This window comes from Palaemon carinicauda, chromosome 23 (genome assembly GCF_036898095.1).
Source record: "Palaemon carinicauda isolate YSFRI2023 chromosome 23, ASM3689809v2, whole genome shotgun sequence".
NCBI lineage: Eukaryota > Metazoa > Arthropoda > Malacostraca > Decapoda > Palaemonidae > Palaemon > Palaemon carinicauda.
Window position 1 is genome coordinate 102,678,062 of NC_090747.1, and position 24,874 is coordinate 102,702,935.

The following is a 24,874-nucleotide window of genomic DNA, read 5'->3' on the forward strand; positions in this document are numbered from 1 at the left end:
TCATTCCCGGACACACCTACATGTGCTGGTACCCAACAAAATTGAACTGTTATACCTCTCCGTCCAATAAGGAAAAGCCATTCTAAAATCTTTAAAACTAGAGGGTTATTAGAATTAAAAACTTCCATAGCTTGAAGGACACTCCTTGCATCACTAAAAATTGTAAAATTACCCTCCTTCTCCAACGCTATTTTCTCAATAGCGGTTAATATGCCATACAGTTCCGCAGTAAATATGGAAGCGGTCAGAGGAAGTGCACCTCTACAATTAAAACCATTACTATGCACTCCAAATCCAACGCCAGCATCAGATTTGGAGCCATCAGTATAGATAAAAGTTGATCCTCTATGTTCTTTAACATGTTCATTAAAAAGAGACCTGGCTTCTGTCTGACATATTCTTCTGCACTTTCAAGATGGCTTGTTCCGTCCTTAAGGGAGACAGAAAAGCCCGGAAAACTTGACTCCGAAGAAGAGATTTGGCCTTGTTGACAAGACCCAATTTTTCTGTTAAATTCAATGTTATCTGAAGATCCTTCAGGCAGTGATCGTAAGAGCGAGCTCTGAGAAGCCAATTGTCTAGATACAGGGAGGCTCTGATGCCTCTTGAGTGGAGAATCCTTGCTACATTGAGCATAAGTTTCATAAATATTTGAGGGGCGGTGTTGAGGCCAAAACACAGGGCTCGAAACTGAAACACTTCCCCCATGAATACGAATCTCAGATAATGCTTGAAGCTCGGATGAATGGGGATATGAAAATAAGCGTCCTGGAGGTCTAATGAGACCATCCAGTCACCCTTTCTTACTGCTGCAAGAATTGACTTCGAAGTCTCCATAGAGAACTTTGTCTTTTGAACAAATGTGTCGAAAACACTCAAGTCCAGAACTGGACGCCATCCCCCCCGATTTCTTGGAAACCAGGAACAGGCGGTTGTAAAAACCTGGTGACTGGAAGTCCTGCACCCTCTCTATGGCCCCTTCTCCAACAAGAGAGAGACACTTGAAGTTGTAGAGCTTGCCTCTTTGACTCCTCTCTGTACCTGGGAGAGAGATCTACTTGGGTTAAAACCAAAGGAGGTTTCCCCATAAAAGGGATCTTGTAACCCTCCTTTAGAAGTTGAACTGACCAAAGGTCTGCTCCCCTCATCTCCCACGCCTGCCAGAAGATGTGTAGTTTGGCTCCTACTGCCTGAAGGCGAAAGCAGTCAGATTCTGCTTCGCCCTGTCCTAAATCCTCTCCTCTTTGCTCTCCTTCCATCGAGCCTAGAGCTACCCCTGCTGGAAGTCTTTCCTCGAAAGGGCTGAGAAAACTTAGGGAAAGGTGTATCATCTTTAGGCTTGCGGCTAGAGAAAGAAGATGGTAAGACCTTTCTCGCCGTCTTTGAGACTAGATCTTGGGTGGCCTTCTGAGTCAATGCGGAAGAAATCCTCTAATTAGTTCTTGCGGAAGAAGAGAGGAAGACAGCGGAGCATAAAACAATTCTGATTTCTGAAAGGGAGTAACCCCCAGAGACAGAAACGAACACATCTGGGCTCTCTTCTTAAGTATGTCTGCTGTGAAAATCGCTGCCAACCCATTCGATCCGTCTCGTAATGCCTCATCCATACAGGACATGATATGGATTAAACTAGAAGAGTCACCTTCTTTAAGAGCAGCAACCTTCTTGCCCAAGGCTCCCAGAGTCCAATCGAGGAAATTAAAAAGCTCGAAGGCTCTAAAGATGCCTTTGAGCAGATGGTCTAACTCTGAAGTAGACCAGAGAATCTTGGTCTTCCGCATGGCCGATCGACGGGGAGCGTCTACTAGACGAGAAATCTCCCAGGGCAGAGGCAGGAACTCCCAAGCAGAGAACTTCTCCCGTATCGTACTATATAATGGATCTAGATGCTAATCTAGTTGGAGGGAACGCGAAGGCTGATTTCCCTTGGTCCTTTTTGGACTCCATCCAGTCTCCCATCATCTTAAGAGCTCTTTTTGACGATCGACAGAACCATTCTGGTAAACAGAGACTTCTTCGCCGTCTTCCCAAGCGTGAATTCAGATGGAGGGGAACGTGGAGCAACGGGAACAAAAGACTCTGGGAACTCATCGTTGAAGACTTTCATGAGTTTCTTCAAGTCCACTGAAGGACGAAACGACTTAGAGTCTTCTCCTTCTGATAACTCCTCAAAAAGTTCGACAGGGGAAGGGTGATCATCAACTTCTTCCTCCGACAAAGCCCCTGGACGCTCTGTGAAACGTTCGCGATCCACGCGATCAGAGCTAAAGAGTTCTTGATCTTGACTCTTGATTTGATTAAGATCATCCTGAAGTCCAAAGCTCGCATCCTGAAAGTCATTAGTCTTTTCTTAACTTTCATGTAAGGAAGCTCGACGCTCAGTGTCACGCTCGACATCGCGTCCTGCTTGGTGCTCGACGTCCTGCCTGGCTGCTCGCCGCTCAACGTCACGTCCTGGAGGACGTTCGACATCACGTCTCGCTGGACGTTCGACGTCCTAAATCGTAGGACGCTCGACGTCACGCTTTGCTGGACGATCTGGAGCACGTCCTGTAGGACGTTCAACGCTACATAAAGAAGGACGCTCGACGCCTCGCTCTGGAGGATGCTCGACATCGCGTCTTGCTGGACGTTTGAAAGCACTTCCTGTAGGACGTTCACCAACACTTCTATAGTATTAGGATGTTCGGCGCCTCGCTTTGTAGGACGCTCGACTTCACGAATGGCTGGACGTTCAACATCACGTGCTGCTGAAAGCTCAAGATCACGCCCTGTAGGACGTTTAACGTCACATTTACAAGAACGCTCGGCGCTTCTGGTCACTTGAGCGTCACGTTTGCGTTTGGGGTCAAGATTATGCCCGCTTTCCTTATAAGGAACAGTTCTAGGACATTTAACAGCGGAGACGTCCAAACGTTCGTCTTCAAGAGTCTCACGACTCACCGCCTAGTACCGCTTGGCGTCCACAGAGGAAGCTTCCTGACGCTCAGGATCTAGGCACGCTACCCTTTTACTGTCTGTAGCTTGGTAGCTTTGCATAAATGACGGAAGTCTTTGCTGCATCTCTTGCAGCATATTAAGATTCGGGTCAACTTGTGATACAGGTGACGCCACGTCAATCACAGGTTCGCTCTCCACGTCTCTCAAAGAACGCTCAGAGCGTCCAGAGGGTGAAAAACAATCTGATGGTGGAGGAGGAGCATGAACCGAGGTCATGCTCGGTTCAGACAACTGCCCAACAACTGGACGATTCTTTACAGAATCCAACGTCCTTGCAGGATGTTTGGCAGGCGAGCTCTCTTCGGTGGAAGGAAAACGCACTGAACTGCTCCAATGGCTACAACCAGGAACTTGCGGTGTCCTGGTAAGACGCTGGTTGACATTATCCAATTTCCTCTTAAGAGGTCTGGACGCTTGACACCAGCCTCTTTTAGGAACTGCGTCATCCGAGGATGAAGAAATCACCTTAACCTCACCTTTTCTATAGTGAGGGCAAACGTCCAGGGAAACCTTAATAGGAACGCTCGAGGGGACGTCTGCTCGGGAGATAAAGCCTCTCGTTTCCTTTCGTCGTTCGACATTCCTTCTCCCAGGTGTTGGGGAGCTTGGAAGAGGTCTAAGACTAGGAGAACGACAAGCCCGAGCAGGCACACCCTCCACTGCACTAATAACGTTCACTGCACTTCTAGCACTATCACCTTTTAGCTGCTTCACGTCGGACATTAATTGCGTCCTGTCCGCAGCGATAGATTCAACCTTTGCGCCCAACGCTTGAATAGCCAACATCATATCTTTAAGCGTAGGCTCACTAGCAGTAACCGTAGTGGGATCAGAAACTACCACTACAGGGGAAGGAATAGGTTCGGTGACATGGTAAGAGGAAAAGTCTCTGGAAGAGCAAGAAGAACTACGCCTCAACTTATCTCTTTCTAATTTACACGTATAGCGTTCAAACTCTAGCCACTCATGCTCAGATAATAGAATGCATTCGTCACACCTATCATCCAACTCACATACCTTACCTCTGCATTTAACGCAGAGCGAATGTGGATCAATTGAGGCCTTAGCCAAACGGGTCTTACACCCACTCACACACACACTAAAAGTTAAAGGGGGTTGGCCATTTTGAAAAATTTGAGAGAGATCATCAAGCAAGGGTTAAAATATCAAAATCCAAACATAAATCAAGAGTATCCATTAGAAAATCCAAACAAGCGAGTCAAAACCAAATTATTGTACATCACCAAAGTAACAGCAATAATATTAGGTAATTAGCGAGGAGAATATCCAATGATGTTGCCGCTAGCGGCAGCAGGGAAGATATGAAGAATCATGGAATGGTTCCAAGGTACCTCGCTAGGGGAACACAGGTGGTACACCTGGTTATTCCAATCGGCGAGAGTTTTGAATTTTCTGCCGTGACGTCAGGGACGTAAGCTATATATGTAACTACCAGGTAAGTATGACAAATTCGGAGATAATTTGCGTTTTTCCTAACCATACAAACCTTAGCTATTTACATGGGGTATTACTTTCGGCGTAGCTGAAATGGCGAGCCATTAGATTTTTAACGAGGGTTAACTACCCTCTCGCTAGCTAGCGAGGGGGTAGGGGAGAGGTAGCTAGCTACCCCTCCCCCCTCACACACCGGTGAACTGATTCACTTCGCTTAGAGGTAGGACTTGCCTTGGGGGACAGGGCTGGCGGGCAAACATGTGTAAATAGCTAAGGTTTGTATGGTTAGGAAAAATACAAATTATCTCCGAATTTGTCATTTGTTCCGTAACCGAAATACAAACCACGCTATTTACATGGGGTGACTTACCCCTTAGGAAGGGTGGAAAGTCCCAGTCTTACTGGCTTTGGCTTTGCCCGGGGACTCAGAATCCGAGTGAGCAGCACTTCGAGAAAAAGAGTCCCTGCACCTCGCAACTTCCTTGCTCCGCAAGGAACGCGCGGCCTACATAAGCTTGTGTGTGGAGGGATGAAGTGTGACTTGTCCTAGGGAGTTGACCTGAAATCCCTTAGATGGAATTCTAGGCTAGGACATTCCCAATACCACCTCGTCAGGGTATGGGGGACGTGACAGTATTACCTTACTACTAGGAACACAAGGAAGCATAGTTTACCTGCAGAGGTTTGAAGTCAGCTATGCAGAGAACCCAGGATGCTGCTTTCCCCAAGAGAGGGGAGGATGAAGAAATAAGTAAGGGCCAGACAAACTTCTTTCATTCATGCAGACTAAAACCGGGTAACAATGCCCTCAACCTTCTGCAACCTGTCCATTAAGGAGCCTGAGGTTTAGACCAGCTATTGTGTAGGCACCACAGGGCCGATAGAAAACGTATCGAAGCTCCTGTGGGTCACGTCCTGCAGGTAGTGGGCTGTGAAGGTCGTTTGACGCCTCCAGACTCCAGCTTGTAGCACCTGCGTCACAGAGTAGTTACTCTTGAAGGCCAGGGACGTTGCGATGCCTCTGGCATCGCGTGCCCTAAGGCGACGTGACGGAGGAGGGTCTGGATTCAGGGCGTGATGGACGACCCTATGAATCCAGGCTGAAAAGGTATTCTTGGTGACCCTCTTCTCCATCCTTCCTGTGCTCCCAAACAGGGCTTGCACGTGACGACGAACTCCAGCTGTTCTTAAGATAACACCTCAGACTCCTTACTGGGCATAGTAGGAGAAGGTCTGGGTCATCTGTTACAGAACGGAGAACCGAAATCTTGAAGGAGTCGAACCGAGGGTCCGGGCTCCAAGATTTTGAGACTAGTGACCAGCTCAGGGACGAACCTGAACGTTACCTCCCCCTCTATTCTTGAATGGGCGACGACGTACGAGAGACCATGAAGTTCGCTGGCACGCTTGGCCGAGGCCAGAGCGAGCAGGAGCACCGTCTTCCAAGTCAGGTGACGATCAGAAGACTGGCGTAATGGTTCGCAAGGAGGTCTCTTGAGAGCCCTAGGAGCCCGAATCATGTTCCATGGAGGAGGTCTCACTTCTGACAGGGGGCAGGTAAGTTCGTAGCTTCGAATGAGCGAAGAAAGAACCAGCGAGGAGGGAATGTCTATTCCTTCAGCCTGCAGGCCAGGCTGAGGCTGAGCGATAGGTTTTCACCACCGAGAGCGAAAGGCGCATTCCCTCCCGCGGGTATACAATAATTCCGCTATTGCTGGAATAGTGGCATCAAGGGGAGAGATACCTCTCCCACGACACCAACCACAGAAGACTCTCCACTTGGCCCGGTAGACCCCTGCGGATGACTTTCGCAGGTGTCGAGACATCCGCTCCGCAACTTGTTGCGTAACTCCTCTTCTGTGAGGGAATGCTGGATAGTCTCCAGGCATGAAGCCGAAGCGATGCTACGGCTCTGTGGCAGATGTTGCAGTGTGGTTGCTCGAGTAGCTCGTGTCGTGGGGGAAGCTCTCTCGGGAGTCCCGTCAGGGGATGCAGAAGGTCCGGGAACTACTCTGCATGATGCCGTAGCGGAGCTATCAGAGTCATCAACAGGTTGACCGATAATCTGGTCTTGTTGAGCACTCTTCTCACCAGACAGAACGGTGGGAAGGCGTAGACGTCGATGTTGTCCCACCGTTGTAGGAAGGCATCTTGCCAGAGTGCCTTGGGGAAGTAGTACAGCGGCAGCTTGAAGTTGAAGGCTGTCGCGAACAGGACCACAAAGTCAGGACTTTGTTGGCTACTAGGGGTCCCCAAGACCACTCGGCACTCACTATCTGCGAGGCTCTGCTCAGACTGCGGAGAGCACATTCCATTGCCCGGAATGAAGCGAGCCGATAGTGGTATTGAGTGGAAACGGTTCATCTCAGTATCTCTACTGCAAGATGGGAAAGCTGTTATGAAAGGTACCTCTATGCTTGTTGAAATAAGCCACTACAGTGTTGTCGCCCACGGAGTGATCCGCCAGGGTTGTTCGAACTGTTGAAGGGCTAGATATACAGCCTTCATTCCTAGCAGATTGAAGTGGAGGTACCTTACTGATTCTGACCATAGGCCTGAGATCCTTTGGTTCAGAACGTGGGCCCCCCCTCTTTTGACGCATCCGAGAACAGCATCAAATGCGGGGGAAGGACGCGAAAATCCACTCCCTTCAAAGGTTCCCGTAGGACAACCACCACTGCGGGTCCATTCGTTCCGCAGGTCCCAAGGGACCAGAGAGTCCGGGGAATCGTTGCCTTGGTTCCACCGGGACTTGAGCCGCCGTTGCAGGGATCTCATCCTGAGGCGGCCGTTTGGAACTAGACGGGTCAGGGAGGAAAAGGCGACCTAGGAGACGTAACCAAGATTGGGTTGGAAGCTCTACTCGTCTGAGGAAAGGTTCTGCGCCTCTCCTCAGCCTTGCTATCCTGTCGACTGATGGGAAGGCTTGTGGAGATTGGTATCTAACATCATGCCTAAATATCCCACTTGTTGGGATGGAAGCAGAGAAGACTTCTTGAGATTTACCATGATCCCTAGATCTTGGCAAAGTCCCAGAGGCTTGCCTCGGTGTCGAAGAAGGGTTGATTCCGAGACTGCCGGGGTTAGCCAGTCATCCAGATAGCGAAGGGGACGGATGCCGATCCTGTGTGGTCATGAAGACATCAGGGTGAACATTCTGGTGAACACCTGCGGTGCTGTGGAGAGATCGAAACACAGCACCTTGAACTGGTAGCTCTTGTTGTCTAAGCTGAATTTCAAGTACTTCCTGGAAGACGGATGGATTGGGATCTGGAAGTACCCGTCCCTCAGATCCAGTGTGCACCTGAAGACTTGTGGTCTCACTGCAAGTCTGAACGACTCTGCTGTTCCACGCTGAACGAAGTTTGTTTGACAAACTTGTTCAGAGCTGATGACGGGTCTCCAGCCTTCAGATGCCTTCTGTACAAGAAAATGTGGACTGAAGAAGCCGGGGGAACCGTCGACGACCTTATGGAGAACATCTTCTAGAGTATGGTCTCGAATTCTGCCCGAAGGGCTAGCCCCTTTGCCGATCCCATGGCATAGGGGCTCAACGCAGGGGAGGTAGAGATGTTATGAACAGGACGCGATATCGTTGGCTGATCATGGAGATCGTGCAAGAATCGGCCCAGAGTTGCTGCCACCTGAACACGCAACTTTAGGTATCCCCCCACTGGGGGGGCAGGGGGGTGCCAATCCTAGCGTCTGCGGCCTCAGCTGCTCCCTCTAGGATTATTGCCTCCCCAAGAGGACTTCGTGTCCTACTTGTCCCTGACAGGAGGGGCTGCTGGTTAGACACCTTGTTTTTGCCGTCGGAGCCGGCTCCGATGTCCTAGGCCAAAGCGGCTGTTGTTGTTGAGGCGCTGGAGGCTTGTAGGGTCCGGATGTAAGCACCTTTGGAGGGGTGAATCGAGATCCGATTTCCTCTACCTCTCAGCTGACCGTACCACGTCCTTGGGCTCAAACAAGCTCTTTCCAAGGATGTAAGAGTGTCTGAGCTTGCCGATATCCACGGTTGAGACTTTCGAGAAGAACCTCTCGGTCACTGCATCTCAATGCTCCAACATCGAGTTTGCCCACAAGTTCGAAACTTGGTGAGCCGGAAAACAATGGTGTTCGTGCCCGAGAGGAGGAAAGCTTCCATGGTCTTCCTGGTGTTCCCCTTGGACAAGTCCTCGGATAAAAACAGGATGCCCGGATATCCAAGCCAGACGACCAGCCACGAAGTGGCCTGCATGGCACACTCCGCGGCCTTCATCTGGCTCAAGATCTCCGAAGCCGAGAAAGTCCCCTGCCGGGCGGAGAATTTCTCGAGAGAAATTCCCCTGGAATCCCTTCCACGGAATGGTGGAGAGGCAGAGCTAAACCAGGCTTCCCCATAATCTTGAAGTACCTCCTCTGCTGACAGACGCAGTGTCAGCGACCCGCAGGAGGGAAGGGGATCAGGTGATCCTGAGGAGTAGAGATGATGGGGCTTGCCAGAAAAGAAGGAGAAGAATGTTGCCCAGACCTCTCTGCAGCTTCTTCGTGCTCCTGCACGTGCGCTGCTTTACGTCTACAGATGAGAGATCGTGCCGACAATGATCTGGAAGTACGTGCTCCAGAAGACTCGCCAGGTTGCCCGTGTTGCGAAACCCGATGGGAATCGTGGACGAAATCGCGCTGGCGCTCGCGCGATGGAAAATCGTTGGTTCGCGCGTGGGCAAACATGGGTGCGCGGGTGTACATGGGTGCGCGGTCGTAAGGGCGAGCGCAGGCGGCCGGAAGACTGATGGCGCGTAAGCGAGCGATGGCGCGTTGACGAGCGATCGCGTACAGGAGAGGTAACGCGTGGGCGCGTAGGAAACCTTCGACGATTGAAGCGTTGGCGTGTTGAAAACGCTTGCGCGCAGGCGAAGAATCACGCGGGCGCTTAGGGGATCGCTGGCGCGCGAGTAGAGCCCAGGGGTGCCTGTGAGCGCCCGTGCGCTAGCTTAGGTGCCTCCTGGGCGGCGCGGTGTGATGTGGAAGCATGCTGGCGCGTTGGCGAGTGTGTGAGCGCTGGAACTGGAACCGCGCGTGGACGCGCTTGGCGCGAAACTCCAGAAGGGCGCTGCGAGTCCAGAAGAACCTGTGAGCGCCTGTGCGCTAGTGTAGGAACTTCTTGAACTGCGTGCGACGAAGCAGGAACTGGGAGATCGTAGCCGCGTAGTTGCGTGGCCAGAAGATATCAGCGAGGGTGCAGAACCAGAGAGATCGTTGGCGAGGAGGCGAAGGAATAAACTCCTTGCCTGCGCCCAGATCCGGAGATCGTGGGCGCGTGGGCGAACGTTGGCGCGCATTGCACACGTCAGGAAAGGGAGCGTAGATGTGCACTGGCGAGCAGGTGAACGTGGAGTTCAGCTTAGAAATAATCTCCCAGCTTGCGCCCAGATCCGGAGATCGTGGGCGCGAGGGCGAACGTTGGTGTGCATTGCGCACATCAGAAAAGGGTGATCAGATGTGCGCTGGCGAGCAGGCGATCGTGGGCGTTCAGGAGACCGTTGGTGCACAAGGCGTGTAGCCGCACAGAAGGTCCCAGAAGCATTGGCGATCAGGAGATCTACGGCAAGACTCAGCTACAGGAGATCGCTGGAGTGTTGATTCAGCAGAAGACTGGTCACAGCAGGAGAGTATTTGCGAACTACTGCGCGCAGGAGAACGAGGTTGCACAGGTAAAAACCTGGCACTAAAGGGACTTACATTGTGAGATAAGCCCTTTGCCCCGAAGGGACCGGTGCCCGTTGGAAAACGGGGTGGAGTGGCGCCCACTGCGCATCTGTGTCCAGGAACGGAGATGGAAGACAAGAAGGTCTGGCAGGTGTCGGAGATCGCGAACGATCTGCCGAAAGGTCTAACGAAGCAGCTACAACGGTCTGTTCTCGTCGAGGAAGATCCTCTGCGGTTGAAGATGAAGACGACCACGGACAGGAGCACCATAATCAGTCCTCCGAAGAGGAGTCTCTGTTAGTGAACTCCCCCGAGGGGGAGACACTCGCAGGAGAGACTGTTGGACTCAGCTGCCCCCTCGAAGGATGTTTGGAGGGGGGAACTGAAAAAGAAACTTACTGTATTTCTATACCCAAATATATACATAAACATAAGAATGTTTACATATATATTAAGTATAAGAAAAGTAAGTACTGCAATTAAGTAAAGACAAAACATTAATGGCTGGCATGCGAGGACGGGACAGAGACATCTGCCCACCGTCCGAGCCAAAAGCGAAGTGAATCAGTTCACCGGTGTGTGAGGGGGGAGGGGTAGCTAGCTACCTCTCCCCTACCCCCTCGCTAGCTAGCGAGAGGGTAGTTAACACTCGTTAAAAATCTAATGGCTCGCCATTTCAGCTACGCCGAAAGTAATACCCCATGTAAATAGCGTGGTTTGTATTTCGGTTACGGAACAACTCATGTTTAAAAAAATCAATTATATTACACATCTATCAAATTTTCCCACAAATTCCTGGCGAGCTGTAAGCATACTAAATTGTGTTTACGTCAAGTTTCACTGAAAGATCCTGAGTACTTTGATGTATTAGCATTGTATGTATCAAATTCTTCTATCTATAAATCTTAGATAAATCTACATAATAAATTTCATATAGTACAGCACATACAAAAATCTATAATCTATTTTGCATGACCTAATGTAAACTGACTACTGGGCAGAGCTAACAATGGCTGGTGTGCAGATCAAAATGGAACTTTGAAAAATTCTGCTATAAAGAATATTAGAAAATCCTAAATTTGTATAAATCAAATGATTAATGGATTTTCTAGGGGTTTAGATCACACTGAACAATTTTACTTGCCACATTAGCATTTAACGACCAGATGAAATGTTAAACCACAAATTGCCAGTATTTACATTCTATACACTACTCTAGGTAAAACTTAACATTAAGAAAAAGTGTCATCAATAGTTGGTAAAACTGCAGAATACAGTTGTACCTCACAATAATGGACTAATGAGAGGGAAGGGCTGACCATTACCACCAATTGTCTGATATATAGAAAGTGTTTCCCAAAGCATAAAATCAAGCAAAATCATATACTGTATTCTCAACACCTGGCGTAACGTCAAAACAATTTGCCGAGATTTAACACGCTTTCGTTTGCACCCTTGGATGACATAAATAACAAATGGAAATTAAATGAAACTCATGAGAACAAATAGACATGAATGGAATCAAAAGAAAATCAATACAGTGCTAAAATACACTAGCAATCAAACTCAGAACTAACCTACTTTTTTCCCAATACAGTTTACTTAAAATCAAGATAATCATAAAAACCTAAAAATGACTACTATACAGTACGTGTATTTGTAAATGAATCTATAAATAAATGTAAATACCGGATACAGTATTTCTGTGTATAAGACGACCTTTAGATTAGACAAGGTGTAAAATTACGGCAAATTTTAATTAATTTACCTCATAGCTATAGTACTGTATAAGATGACTGTTAAATTACAAAACCATCTGTGAATAGGTTAGGTTTTGGTTATGTAAAGATGTTATTTTCATTAGTAAAATAAATTTTCGAATATACTTACCCGATGATCATGTAGCTGTCAACTCCGTTGCCCGACAGAAATCTACGGTCGGGATACGCCAGCGATCGCTATCCAGGTGGGGGTGTACTCAACAGTGCCATCTGTGGTCAGGTACTCAAGTACTTCTTGTCAACAAGAACTCAATTTTCTCCTCGGTCCACTGGTTCTCTATGGGGAGGAAGGGTGGGTCCTTTAATTCATGATCATCGGGTAAGTATATTCAAAAATTTATTTTACTAATGAAAATAACATTTTTCAATATTAATCTTACCCGATGATCATGTAGCTGATTCACACCCAGGGTGGTGGGTGGAGACCAGCATACATGTTAACAAAGAAGCTAAGTATCCCGTATTTCATTTTATTAGTTATTCAAAATAACAAACATAAAATAAATAAGTACCTGGTAAGGAAGTCGACTTGAACCATTACTCTGCCTTTATTAAGTACGTCTTCCTTACTGAGCGTAGCGGTCCTCTTAGGATGCTGAACGACTCTTAGGTGCTGAAGTATAAAGGGCTGCAACCCATACTAAAGGACCTCATCACAACCTCTAACCTAGGCGCTTCTCAAGAAAGAATTGACCACCCGCCAAATCAACCAGGATGCGGAAGGCTTCTTAGCCGACCGTACAACCCAAAAAAAACAATAAAAAGTATTCAAGAGAAAGGTTAAAAAGGTTATGGGATTATGGGAATGTAGTGGCTGAGCCCTCACCTACTACTGCACTCGCTGCTACGAATGGTCCCAGGGTGTAGCAGTTCTCGTAAAGAGACTGGACATCTTTGAGATAGAATGATGCGAACACTGACTTGCTTCTCCAATAGGTTGCATCCATAACACTCTGCAGAGAACGGTTCTGTTTGAAGGCCACTGAAGTAGCCACAGCTCTCACTTCATGTGTCCTTACCTTCAGCAAAGCAAGGTCTTCTTCCTTCAGATGAGAATGTGCTTCTCTAATCAGAAGCCTGATGTAGTAAGAAACTGCGTTCTTAGACATTGGTAGCGAAGGCTTCTTGATAGCACACCATAAGGCTTCTGATTGTCCTCGTAAAGGTTTTGACCTTCTTAGATAGTACCTAAGAGCTCTAACTGGGCAAAGTACTCTCTCCAGTTCGTTCCCCACCAAGTTGGACAGGCTTGGGATCTCGAACGATTTAGGCCAAGGACGTGAAGGAAGCTCGTTTTTAGCCAAAAAACCGAGCTGCAAGGAACATGTAGCCGTTTCAGATGTGAAACCTATGTTCCTGCTGAAGGCGTGGATCTCACTTACTCTTTTAGCTGTTGCTAGGCACACGAGGAAAAGAGTTTTTAATGTGAGGTCCTTAAAAGAGGCTGATTGGAGCGGTTCAAATCTTGATGACATAAGGAACCTTAGGACCACGTCTAGATTCCAGCCTGGAGTGGACAACCGACGTTCCTTTGAGGTCTCAAAAGACCTAAGGAGGTCCTGTAGATCTTTGTTGGTGGAAAGATCCAAGCCTCTGTGGCGGAAAACCGCTGCCAACATACTTCTGTAACCCTTGATCGTAGGAGCTGATAGGGATCTTACGTTCCTTAGATGTAACAGGAAGTCAGCAATCTGGGTTACAGTGGTACTGGTTGAGGAAACTGCATTGGCCTTGCACCAGCTTCGGAAGACTTCCCATTTAGACTGATAGACTCTGAGAGTGGATGTCCTCCTTGCTCTGGCAATCGCTCTGGCTGCCTCCTTCGAAAAGCCTCTAGCTCTTGAGAGTCTTTCGATAGTCTGAAGGCAGTCAGACGAAGAGCGTGGAGGTTTGGGTGTACCTTCTTTACGTGAGGTTGACGCAGAAGGTCCACTCTTAGAGGAAGAGTCCTGGGAACGTCGACCAGCCATTGCAGTACCTCTGTGAACCATTCTCTCGCGGGCCAGAGGGGAGCAACCAACGTCAGCCGTGTCCCTTTGTGAGAGGCGAACTTCTGAAGTACCCTGTTGACAATCTTGAACGGCGGGAATGCATACAGGTCGAGATGGGACCAATCCAGCAGAAAGGCATCCACGTGAACTGCTGCTGGGTCTGGAATCGGAGAACAATACAATGGGAGCCTCTTGGTCATCGAGGTAGCGAACAGATCTATGGTTGGCTGACCCCACAGGGCCCAAAGTCTGCTGCAAACATTCTTGTGAAGGGTCCACTCTGTGGGGATGACCTGACCCTTCCGGCTGAGGCAATCTGCCATGACATTCATATCGCCCTGAATGAACCTCGTTACCAGCGTGAGCTTTCGATCTTTTGACCAAATGAGGAGGTCCCTTGCGATCTCGAACAACTTCCTCGAATGAGTCCCTCCCTGCTTGGAGATGTAAGCCAAGGCTGTGGTGTTGTCGGAGTTCACCTCCACCACCTTGTTTAGCTGGAGGGACTTGAAGTTTATCAAGGCCAGATGAACTGCCAACAACTCCTTGCAATTGATGTGAAGTGTCCTTTGCTCCTGATTCCATGTTCCCGAGCATTCCTGTCCGTCCAATGTCGCACCCCAGCCCGAGTCTGATGCGTCCGAGAAGAGACGGTGGTCGGGGGTCTGAACAGCCAAAGGTAGACCTTCCTTGAGAAGAATGCTGTTCTTCCACCACGTTAGAGTAGACCTCATCTCTTCGGAAACAGGAACTGAGACCGTCTCTAGCGTCATGTCCTTTATCCAGTAAGCAGCTAGATGATACTGAAGGGGGCGGAGGTGGAGTCTCCCTAACTCGATGAACAGGGCCAGCGATGAAAGTGTCCCTGTTAGACTCATCCACTGCCTGACTGAGCATCGGTTCCTTCTCAGCATGCTCTGGATGCATTCTAGGGCTTGGTTGATCCTTGGGGCCGACGGAAAAGCCCGAAAAGCTCGACTCTGAATCTCCATACCCAGGTAGACAATGGTCTGGGATGGGACGAGCTGGGACTTCTCTAAATTGACCAGGAGGCCCAGTTCCTTGGTCAGATCCATAGTCCATCTGAGATTCTCCAGACAGCGACGACTTGTGGGAGCTCTTAAAAGCCAGTCGTCTAAATAGAGGGAGGCTCTGATATCTGCCAAGTGAAAGAATTTCGCAATATTCCTCATCAGTCTCGTAAACACAAGAGGTGCCGTGCTTAGGCCAAAGCACAGGGCTTGGAACTGGTACACAACCTTTCCAAAGACGAATCTTAGGAAAGGTTGGGAGTCTGGATGGATGGGGACGTGAAAGTATGCGTCTTTCAGGTCTAACGAGACCATCCAGTCCTCCTGCCTGACCGCTGCTAGGACCGACTTCGTCGTCTCCATCGTGAACGTCTGCTTGGAGACAAAAGCATTGAGAGCACTGACGTCCAGCACCGGTCTCCAACCTCCTGTCTTCTTGGCTACCAGGAAGAGACGGTTGTAAAAGCCCGGGGATTGATGATCCCGGACTATGACCACTGCTTCCTTTTGTAGCAAGAGCGACACCTCTTGTTGCAACGCTAGCCTCTTGTCCTTCTCCTTGTAGTTGGGAGAGAGGTTGATGGGAGATGTAGCTAGAGGGGGATTGCGGCAGAACGGAATTCTGTATCCCTCCCTTAGCCACTTCACAGACTGAGCGTCTGCACCTCTGCTCTCCCAAGCTTGCCAGAAGGTCTTGAGTCTGGCTCCTACTGCTGTCTGGAGATGAAGGCAGTCAAAACTTGCCTTTTGCGGACTTGGAACCCTTCTTGGACTTGCCTCTGTGACTGTCTGCACGGGTACCTCCTCTGCTGGAGGTTCTGCCACGAAAGGGCGGGATGAACCTAGAAGCAGGAGTATCAACTGCTGCAGGGCGGAAGGGTCTAGGCACGGAAGGTAAGGTTTTAGCCTTACGTGCAGAAGAAGCCATTAGATCATGAGTATCCTTCTGGATAAGTGAGGCAGCCATCCCCTTAATCAACTCCTCCGGAAACAGACACTTGGAGAGAGGAGCAAACAACAACTCTGACTTCTGGCAAGGAGTGATACCAGCAGATAAGAAGGAGCAAAGGTGTTCTCTCTTCTTGAGGACTCCTGATACATATGAAGCCGCAAGTTCACCAGACCCATCCCGAATTGCCTTGTCCATGCTAGACATGATTAGCATGGCCGAGTCCTTATCTGAAGGGGAAGTCTTCCTGCTTAAGGCTCCCAAACACCAATCGAGGAAGTTGAAAATCTCGAAGGCACGAAAGACTCCCTTCAACATATGATCTAGATCGGAAAAGGACCAGCAGATCTTCGAACGTCTCATAGCCAACCTGCGGGGAGAGTCAACCAGACTTGAGAAGTCGGCCTGGGCAGAGGCAGGAACCCCCAAGCCAGGTTCCTCTCCCGTGGCATACCAGACGCTCGACTTAGAAGCCAGCTTGGGAGGAGGAAACACAAAAGAGGTCCTTCCCAGTTGCTTCTTGGAATGCAACCAGTCCCCCATAACCCTCAAAGCTCTCCTAGATGATCTGGCGAGAACAAGCTTGGTGAAGGCAGGCGCAGCAGACTGCATGCCCAGAGCAAACTCGGAGGGAGGAGAACGAGGGGTTGCAGACACAAAATGTTCAGGATACAAGTCCCTGAACAAAGCAAGGACTTTGCGGAAGTCTAAGGAGGGTGGCGAAGACTTGTGTCCTTCAACATCAGAGTGAGGATCATCCAGATGAGCAGCTTCATCATCCGATACATCATCATCCGAAAGTTGAGTAGTGAGTGGCAAAGGCAGAGCAGCAAGCTGAACGGCTGAATCCTGCAGAACGGGTGCATGCGTACCTGCGGATCCAACATCATGCCTCTGCTGGACAGTCTGCGAGCTGGCAACAACAGAAGCAGAGGGCTGGAGCACTCGTAGCAGGTTCGGGAGTCACCACCACAGGGGAAGGAAAAGGTTGAGGGGCATGGGGAGAGGAAAAATCCACAGAGCGAGAAGAACTCCTCCTATCTCTCTCCTTCTCTAACCTACGTGCATATCGGAGGAATTCGTTAAAATCGAATTCCGAAAGCCCAGCACATTCCCCACATCGATCTTCCAATTGACAGGATTTACCCCTACAATTGGAACATACGGTGTGAGGATCTATAGAGGCCTTCGGAAGACGCCTAGTACAAGTCCTAACACTACACTGCCTGTATTTAGGAACTTGGGAATGGTCAGACATCTTGAATTTTAGAGGTAGTCAGGGGGAATTCCAAAATTAAGCAAAGTTCGTTAACCAATGAAGCAAATTAATTCCAAAAGCTTGCTAAGCTAAGGATAAAGCTTCCTGAACAGCGAAGGCTAAACTTTAGAGCAAATACATCACCAAATCGTGAACAAAAGACTCCAAAATCAACAGCGTATCCAAGTAGGTCTTGCCGGCGGCACGACAGAGGAAAAATTGAGTTCTTGTTGACAAGAAGTACTTGAGTACCTGACCACAGATGGCGCTGTTGAGTACACCCCCACCTGGATAGCGATCGCTGGCGTATCCCGACCGTAGATTTCTGTCGGGCAACGGAGTTGACAGCTACATGATCATCGGGTAAGATTAATATTGAAAAATGAAATTACAAATGTTGTTTTACTGTATCTTCAGAAATTCCAAATAAATGAAATAAAAACAATACTATATGTTTGTCAACACACGATGCCCAAAGGGGAGACCATCGTTTTGTTTACGTTTCATTGCCAATCACAATGAAGGTATGAACAAATGAACAAATACATTTATACATCCAACCATTACAAATGATACCAATAGCTTTTAGAAAACTGAATGAAAAGTGTGGTAAGCTATACAGTAACATATTGGTATTTCCGCAATACTGACTAACAAAAGTTTTGAATAGTTTTGGAAATTATATTATTCTATTTGTTATTTATATGTGAGCATATCCTTCATAGAGGTAGCTTGAAATCAGCTGACAGTGTTGACATTTTCTTAGCTGGGATCACATGGAAAAAAATTGATTTCATTAATATAGAATATAGAATTATCACTTGAATAGGCTATTCATTACAAGACATGATAATAATAAATAGAGTAAATAATGTTTTATTACCTTTATGCAAATAAATTACATATCTCAGAACTAATATACACTACTTCCTATGGTGGCCTTTATGACAGCACTAATAGATGACTCTCGTTATCTGGATTTGGTTCATTATATCCAGAATCAGTTATAAACAGGTCTGTTATTTTGAGCTCATACACCACTAGTTGTGCACAATATGAAAGAGAAAAGCAACAGGTCTTTTACACCTGGGATAGATTCTAACGTGACCTTCCCTACGCTAGGCTAGGTGACAAGTTCTCAACTGACTTTATTTACCAGAGCTCCTAATCTAACAGTACAGTAATTACTCTTATTAGCTGTAGCCAAAGCATTTACAAATCTAATCTAATGGCATATAGTTTCTGTGAGAACTAAGGAGCCATGTATAATGACGGGCAAAACCTCCCGCCTGCATAGTACAGTGGTAACGTGTTTGCCTAGCATTTCGCATGGCAAGAGATCGATCCCCGCCCAGGACCGTGAGTTTAAGCTGTTTACTGGGGAGGCTACTGCTGTGGTAGGGCACCACAGTGGGGGGTTGGGCTTGCCCGGCTGACGTTCTGGTAAGCATCTATTCTGATGGAACCGGAACTGAACCACACCTTTAACCTTTTAACCTAACCTAACAGCCATGTCCTTCACTACTTACCTAAGTGGGGGCCAACACTTGTCTGTGACGGCCATTAAACTGCCGTATTCTTATCAATAGGGTTGAAAATAAGGGAGTTATGGGGAATGGTCGTCATTGTACATACACCCAAAACTTAATTATGCCTAACCTTGGTTGGTCCACCATTCTACAAACTACCCACAAATCCACATATTGACTAATAATAAAACTTAGCAACTTAAGGATGAAGTCCATTGCCCAAATTACTTAAAATTGGTAAAACATTGAACGTTCTTATACATTTCTAGCCATACCTAACTAGTAAGAAGGTTGTTGTTACACACTTAGTACACTTACCTAAAAGACGTAGGATTTCAATCCTTCTAGCATTAGCATACATATGTATTTCTGAATGGTACACAGGTAGATTTAAACTTTCAAATTCATCTAAACCATAATTTTCTTACTAATAGAACATCGTAGTTCTTCTGAACTAAATATGGGTAAAGCCGCTATACCACCTGGCATACGGTAGTCGAAATTACACCACTACAGCAAAGTATGGTCTTGGACCATCTAAATAACTCCAGTTATCTTACACTGAGATGTATTTTAATTAAAAGGGTTAACTGGTTCTTACCTTCACCAAAGAGCATACAAGGCATGCACGCAGACCACGCAAATCTCGAGGAATATTGTCCATTATGTACGATTTTGTTCAGTAAGTTAACCTTCTCAAAACGGAGGAATCCTGAAAGAACAACAACAATGAGGAAAGCTTCTTCTTCTTGATTTTTGGGGCATTAGTGACGTCACTAACAACCAAAGACCGTATTATTATTATTATTATTATTGTTATTAATATTATTATTATTATTATTATTATTATTATTATTATTATTATTATTACTAGCCAAGCTACAACCCTGGTTGGAAAAGCAAGATACTATATTAGCTCAAGGGCTCCAATGGGGAAAAATAACCCAGTGAGGAAAGGAAATAAGGAAATAAATAAACTACAAGATAAGTGATGAGCAATTGAAATGAAATATTTCAAGAACAGTTACAACATTAAAACGAACTTTCATATATAAACTATAACAAGAGACTTATATGAGCCTGTTTAACATAAAAACATTTGTAGCAAGTTTGGACTTTTGACTTTCCATTGATTAAATACTAATTTTCCAGTATTAATTAAAGTCTTCCTCATTTTTTCGTATGAGATGTTATATACAGCATCCCTCAAAATAGTAATAAGACACCATGAGGTTGATTACATTGGTAAATTCTAAATACTTTGAAATGTTTTGCAGTTTTCTTCCAATTTCATGAAATACAGACGACTAATTTGCACCCCAACTTTGCTAAGACTAGGAAGATCTATAATTCCAGGGCAGTATATGTCAAAATATCTAAAATCAATAATAATAATAATAATAATAATAATAATAATAATAATAATAATAATAATGTCACAGCAACATGAAGTCGTCTATCAGAAATTATATCAGGCTGACTCAACATTGAAGAAGTCTGAGCTCAGACTAAGGACGGAAATAATAATAATAATAATAATAATAATAATAATAATAATAATAATAATAATAATAATAATAATAATAATAATAATAATAATAATGATGATGATGATAATAATAATAATAATAATAATAATAATAAAAATAATAATAATAATGACACAGCAACATTGCTATCTATCGGAAATCATATCAGACTGACTCAAACATTGAAGAAGTCTGAGCTTAGGCTAAAAACGGAAATGACGGTATGCTAAATCAGGCTTTGCAGAAACATTCGGGGGAAACTAGAACGAAACTAATTTGACGAGCAGCGGAAATAGCTGCGAGTGACTCCAAAAATTCTTCTGAAGTTCCTTGGGCTGGAGATATGAATCGTAAACGTGTGAAGTTTGATTGGTTGAAGACCATCGTTCTGGCGTTGCAGCTAAAGGGTTTACTGATAGCAAACTTGCACCAAATTAATGTTCGTAATACTAGGCATGCAGTTAATTCCAATAGATAGGCCTTCTCCATCATGAGGTTCAATAATATGCAATATTTTAAAAGTTTTATTCCAGCTGTGACCAAGTTATGGGATGATCTTCCTAAATGGGTAGTTGAATCAGTAGAACTTCAAAAGTTCAAACTTGCAGCAAATGTTTTGATGTTGAACAGACTGACATAAGTCTCGTTTTATGGTTTATTTATGAAAAATCTATTTTAATGGTGTTACTGTTCTTAAAATATGTTATTTCAACTGTTCATTACTTCTCTTGTAGTTTATTTCCTTATTTACTTTCCCAATGGGCTATTTTTTCCCTGTTGGAGGCTTTGGGTTTATAGCATACTGCTTTTCCAGCTTGGGTTGTAGCTTAGCTACTACTACTACTACTACTACTACTACTACTACTACTACTACTACTACTAATAATAATAATAATAATCACGAAACGGAAATAATAATGATGGGAATAACACCAAGAGACAGATAAAGAGTAAAATGGATAAGAGAGCAAACTCAAATAGAAGATATTCTAACATGTAAGAAAAAGAAATGGACATGGGCAGGACATATAATGATAATGGCAACTAATAGATGGACATCAAGAATAAGAGAACGGGTCTCTAAAGACTGAAATAGAAGCATGGGGAAATAAGAGAAGACGATGATTTGACGAACTAAGAAAGTTTGTGGATGTAGACTGGCTTAGAAAGACTATAACCAGACGGGAGTGGAAGGACATGTCTGAGGCCTTTGTCCTGCAGTGGACTAGAAACGGCTGATGATGATATAGTCAGACTCTTGCATTTTATCATATAGGAGATTATTTACTTCGCCATCTAATATCAATTACTCGGTTGATATACTACCGCTAGAGAGTTATTGGGTCTTTTGACTGGACAGACAGTACTACATTGGATACCTTTCTCTGGTTATGGCTCATTCCATCTTTGCCCACACATACACAGAATAGTCTGTCCTATTCTTTGCACACACTACTCTTTCCTCATATACTTGACAACACTGAAATTGCCAAACAATTCTTCTTATTTCAAGAGATTAACTACTTCACTGTAATTGATCAGTGGCTACTTTCCTCTTGGTAAGGATAGAAGAGACTCTTTAGCTATGGTAAGCAGCTCTTCTAGGAGAAGGATACTCCAAATTCAAACCATTGTTCTCTAGTCTTGGGTAGTGCCATAGTCTCTGTACAATGGTCTTCCACTATCTTGGATTAGAGTTCATTTGCTTGAGGTTACACTTGGGCACACTATATGTTTCTCTTCCTCTTGTTATTTTGAAGTTTTTATAGTTTATATATGAAATATCTATTTTAATGTTCTTGTTTTTAAACTTCTCTTCTAGTTTTTCCTCATTCATTTTCCTCACTGGGCTATTTTCCCTGTTGGAGCCTTTGGGCTTATAGCATCCGACTTTTCCAACTAGGTTTGTAGCTTAGCAAATAATAATAATAATAATAATAATAATAATAATAATAATAATAATAATAATAATATTAATAATAATAACTATGGAAAGAAGCGTGTCTCGTTATCTAAATACTCAATGCAAACGCTACTTTATATACTATATATATATATATATATACATATATATATATATATATATATGTATATATATATATATATATACATATATATATATATATATACTGTATATGTACATATATATATATATATATACATATATATATATATATATATATGTATAAATATATATATATATATATATATATTATTTATATAGATTCTATTTCTATGAACAGCACATGCAAAATCTCTCTCTCTCTCTCTCTCTCTCTCTCTCTCCCCACGAATTTATAAGCATATGTTTTAGTACAATTATCCTGTTTATCTTTTCTTTCTGTTATTACAAAAGTTTTCCATCCATCTTCAAACAATGCTTCACGAAACTTTTTTTTTTAATCAAGAAGTGTTTTTCATAATTTTTCGAAAATGGTTACCTCAATCTATTCTATTTTTAACAATGAAAAAGTGTCAATGTTAATATAATTCTTCCTTCAATCATTTTCTTTTTGCCGAGAGAAAATTTTTCATCAATCTTAAAAAACATAATTCCTATTTTTTTTTATATCAAGAGAAGAGTCTATCATTATCACGAAGAAATAGAATCGTTTTTCATCAATCTTCATAGACGTTTTTAAAATAGAATATCAGAAATCAGGTTCAAATCGAAGATTACATTACATTAAATTACATTACATTACCCTTTCTCTTCCTTGAGGGTACACTCAGGTACACTATTCCATCTTGTTTCTCTCCTCTTGTTATCTTGAAGTTTTTATAGTTTATATATGAAAGGTTTATTTCATGTTGATACTGTTCTTAAACTTTTAGTTTATTTCCTTATTTCATTTCCCTGTTGGGGCCCTTGGGCTTATAGCATCCTGCTTTTCCAGCTTGGGTTGTAGCTTGGCAAATAATAATAATAAAAACAACAATAATAATAATAATAATAATAATAATAATAATAATAATAATAATAATAATAATAATGAAAACAAGAACAAGAATAATAATAATAATAATAATAAAAATAATAATAATAATAATAATAAAACAAGAACAAGAATAATGATAATAATAATAATAATAATAATAATAATAATAATAATAATAATAGTGGTGTCAGCGAATTTGGTTGGGCTTTCTGACCACTCTCATGTCATTCAATCAACTTGTGGTGATGTTACTAGCAGTACCAAGCTACAACCCTAGTTGGGAAAGCAGGATGCTCTAAGCCTAAGGGCTCCAACAGGAAAAACAGCCTAGTGGGGAAAGGAAATAAGGAAATAGATAAACTACGAGAGAAGTAATGAGTAATCAAAATAAAATATTTGAAGAACAATAACAACTTTAAAACATATTTTTCATATATAAACTATATAAAGAGACTAACGTCAGCCTGTTCAACATTAAAATATTGGCTGCAAGTTTTAACTTTTTAAGTTCTACATATTGCATATCAAAGTTTATTCTAAAATAGTTGATCGTGTATGTTAACCATCTTCTATTTTCAGTTTCATATTCAATTTGCAATTTTTCCATTTGATAGCAAAGGTAATTGAATTTCCTTTAATTCACATATATCTTAAAGATAGAACACGAATTTAAAATGATTGATCGTGTATTTTAACTGTCTTCTATTTTCAGTTTCATATTTGATTTGCAATTTTTCCATCTGATAGCAAAGGTAATTGAATTTACTTTAATTCACATCTATTGAAAAGATAGAACACGAATTTAAAATAATTGATCGTGTATTTTAACTGTCTTCTATTTTCAGTTTCATATTTAATTTGAAATTTTTCCATCTGGTAGCAAAGGTAATTGAATTTCCTTTAATTCACATATATTGAAAAGATAGAACACGAATTTAAAATAATTGATCGTGTATTTTAACTATCTTCTATTTTCAGTTTCATATTCAATTTGCAATTTTTCCATCTGATAGCAAAGATAATTGAATCTCCTTTAATTCACATATATTGAAAAGATAAAACACGAATTTAAAATAATTGATCGTGTATTTTAACTGTCTTTTATTTTCAGTTTCATATTTAATTTGCAATTTTTCCATTTGATAGCAAAGGTAAATGAATTTCCTTTAATTCACATCTATTGAAAAGATAGAAAACGAGACAGTCTCTAGTAGCATCTAGAGTACTGTCTACTTTGCATCATTCGTATATGGAAAGGAAAGGATGACCGGAGCCAGTTTTTTTCTATAATCTGTTTTTCTCTAGAGCGAATGTGGATACAAATTTTCAACCACTTTTCTTCTCTCTCTCTCAAACACTTGACGCTCTCTTTGCCTCAGAAAATATTTCATCATCCTTCCAGTGAAACAACCAAAATTACGAATCAATTCGTATACTCAAAGTGATTCCAGGAAGTCTTAAAATATGCACTTTGCTTTACAAGATGTGGCGAGAAAGTAATGCCAGAGTCTGGCAGCCAGACGTCGGTCCTGTCTAGCAAGCAGTGTGGATAGACTGCCTCACTCAGAGAGTCTCATCTTGAGTATTCCAGTCTCTTGGGTCAGTTGCTGTTGTGCTAAGGTGGAAGGAGGACGTTACTCTTCTACGCTCCTTCAAGTATGTATCCAACTCTCTCATTCATGTCCCGTATAGTTTGAGCTGATATCAAAGTCTTGATTGACTTC

The 24,874-nt window shown here is 44.0% G+C and overlaps 2 protein-coding genes across 2 annotated transcripts in view; one reads left to right on the forward strand and one right to left on the reverse strand.

Moving 5' to 3' along the window:
- spt4 (Transcription elongation factor subunit spt4) overlaps positions 1–24,874 on the reverse strand; it is a 110,040-nt gene that overhangs the window by 39,897 nt on the left and 45,269 nt on the right. The window contains exon 3 of the mRNA XM_068347333.1: positions 19,284–19,394. Within this exon, the coding sequence (XP_068203434.1) occupies positions 19,284–19,346 (63 nt within the window). The 5' untranslated portion in view covers positions 19,347–19,394. The remainder of the gene's footprint in view (positions 1–19,283; positions 19,395–24,874) is intronic.
- The window catches only part of LOC137617320 (cuticlin-3-like), a 39,795-nt gene continuing 39,617 nt past the window's right edge, over positions 24,697–24,874 (forward strand). Inside the window, exon 1 of the mRNA XM_068347330.1 lies at positions 24,697–24,806. The gene's annotated coding sequence lies outside the window, so the exon portion shown is untranslated. The remainder of the gene's footprint in view (positions 24,807–24,874) is intronic.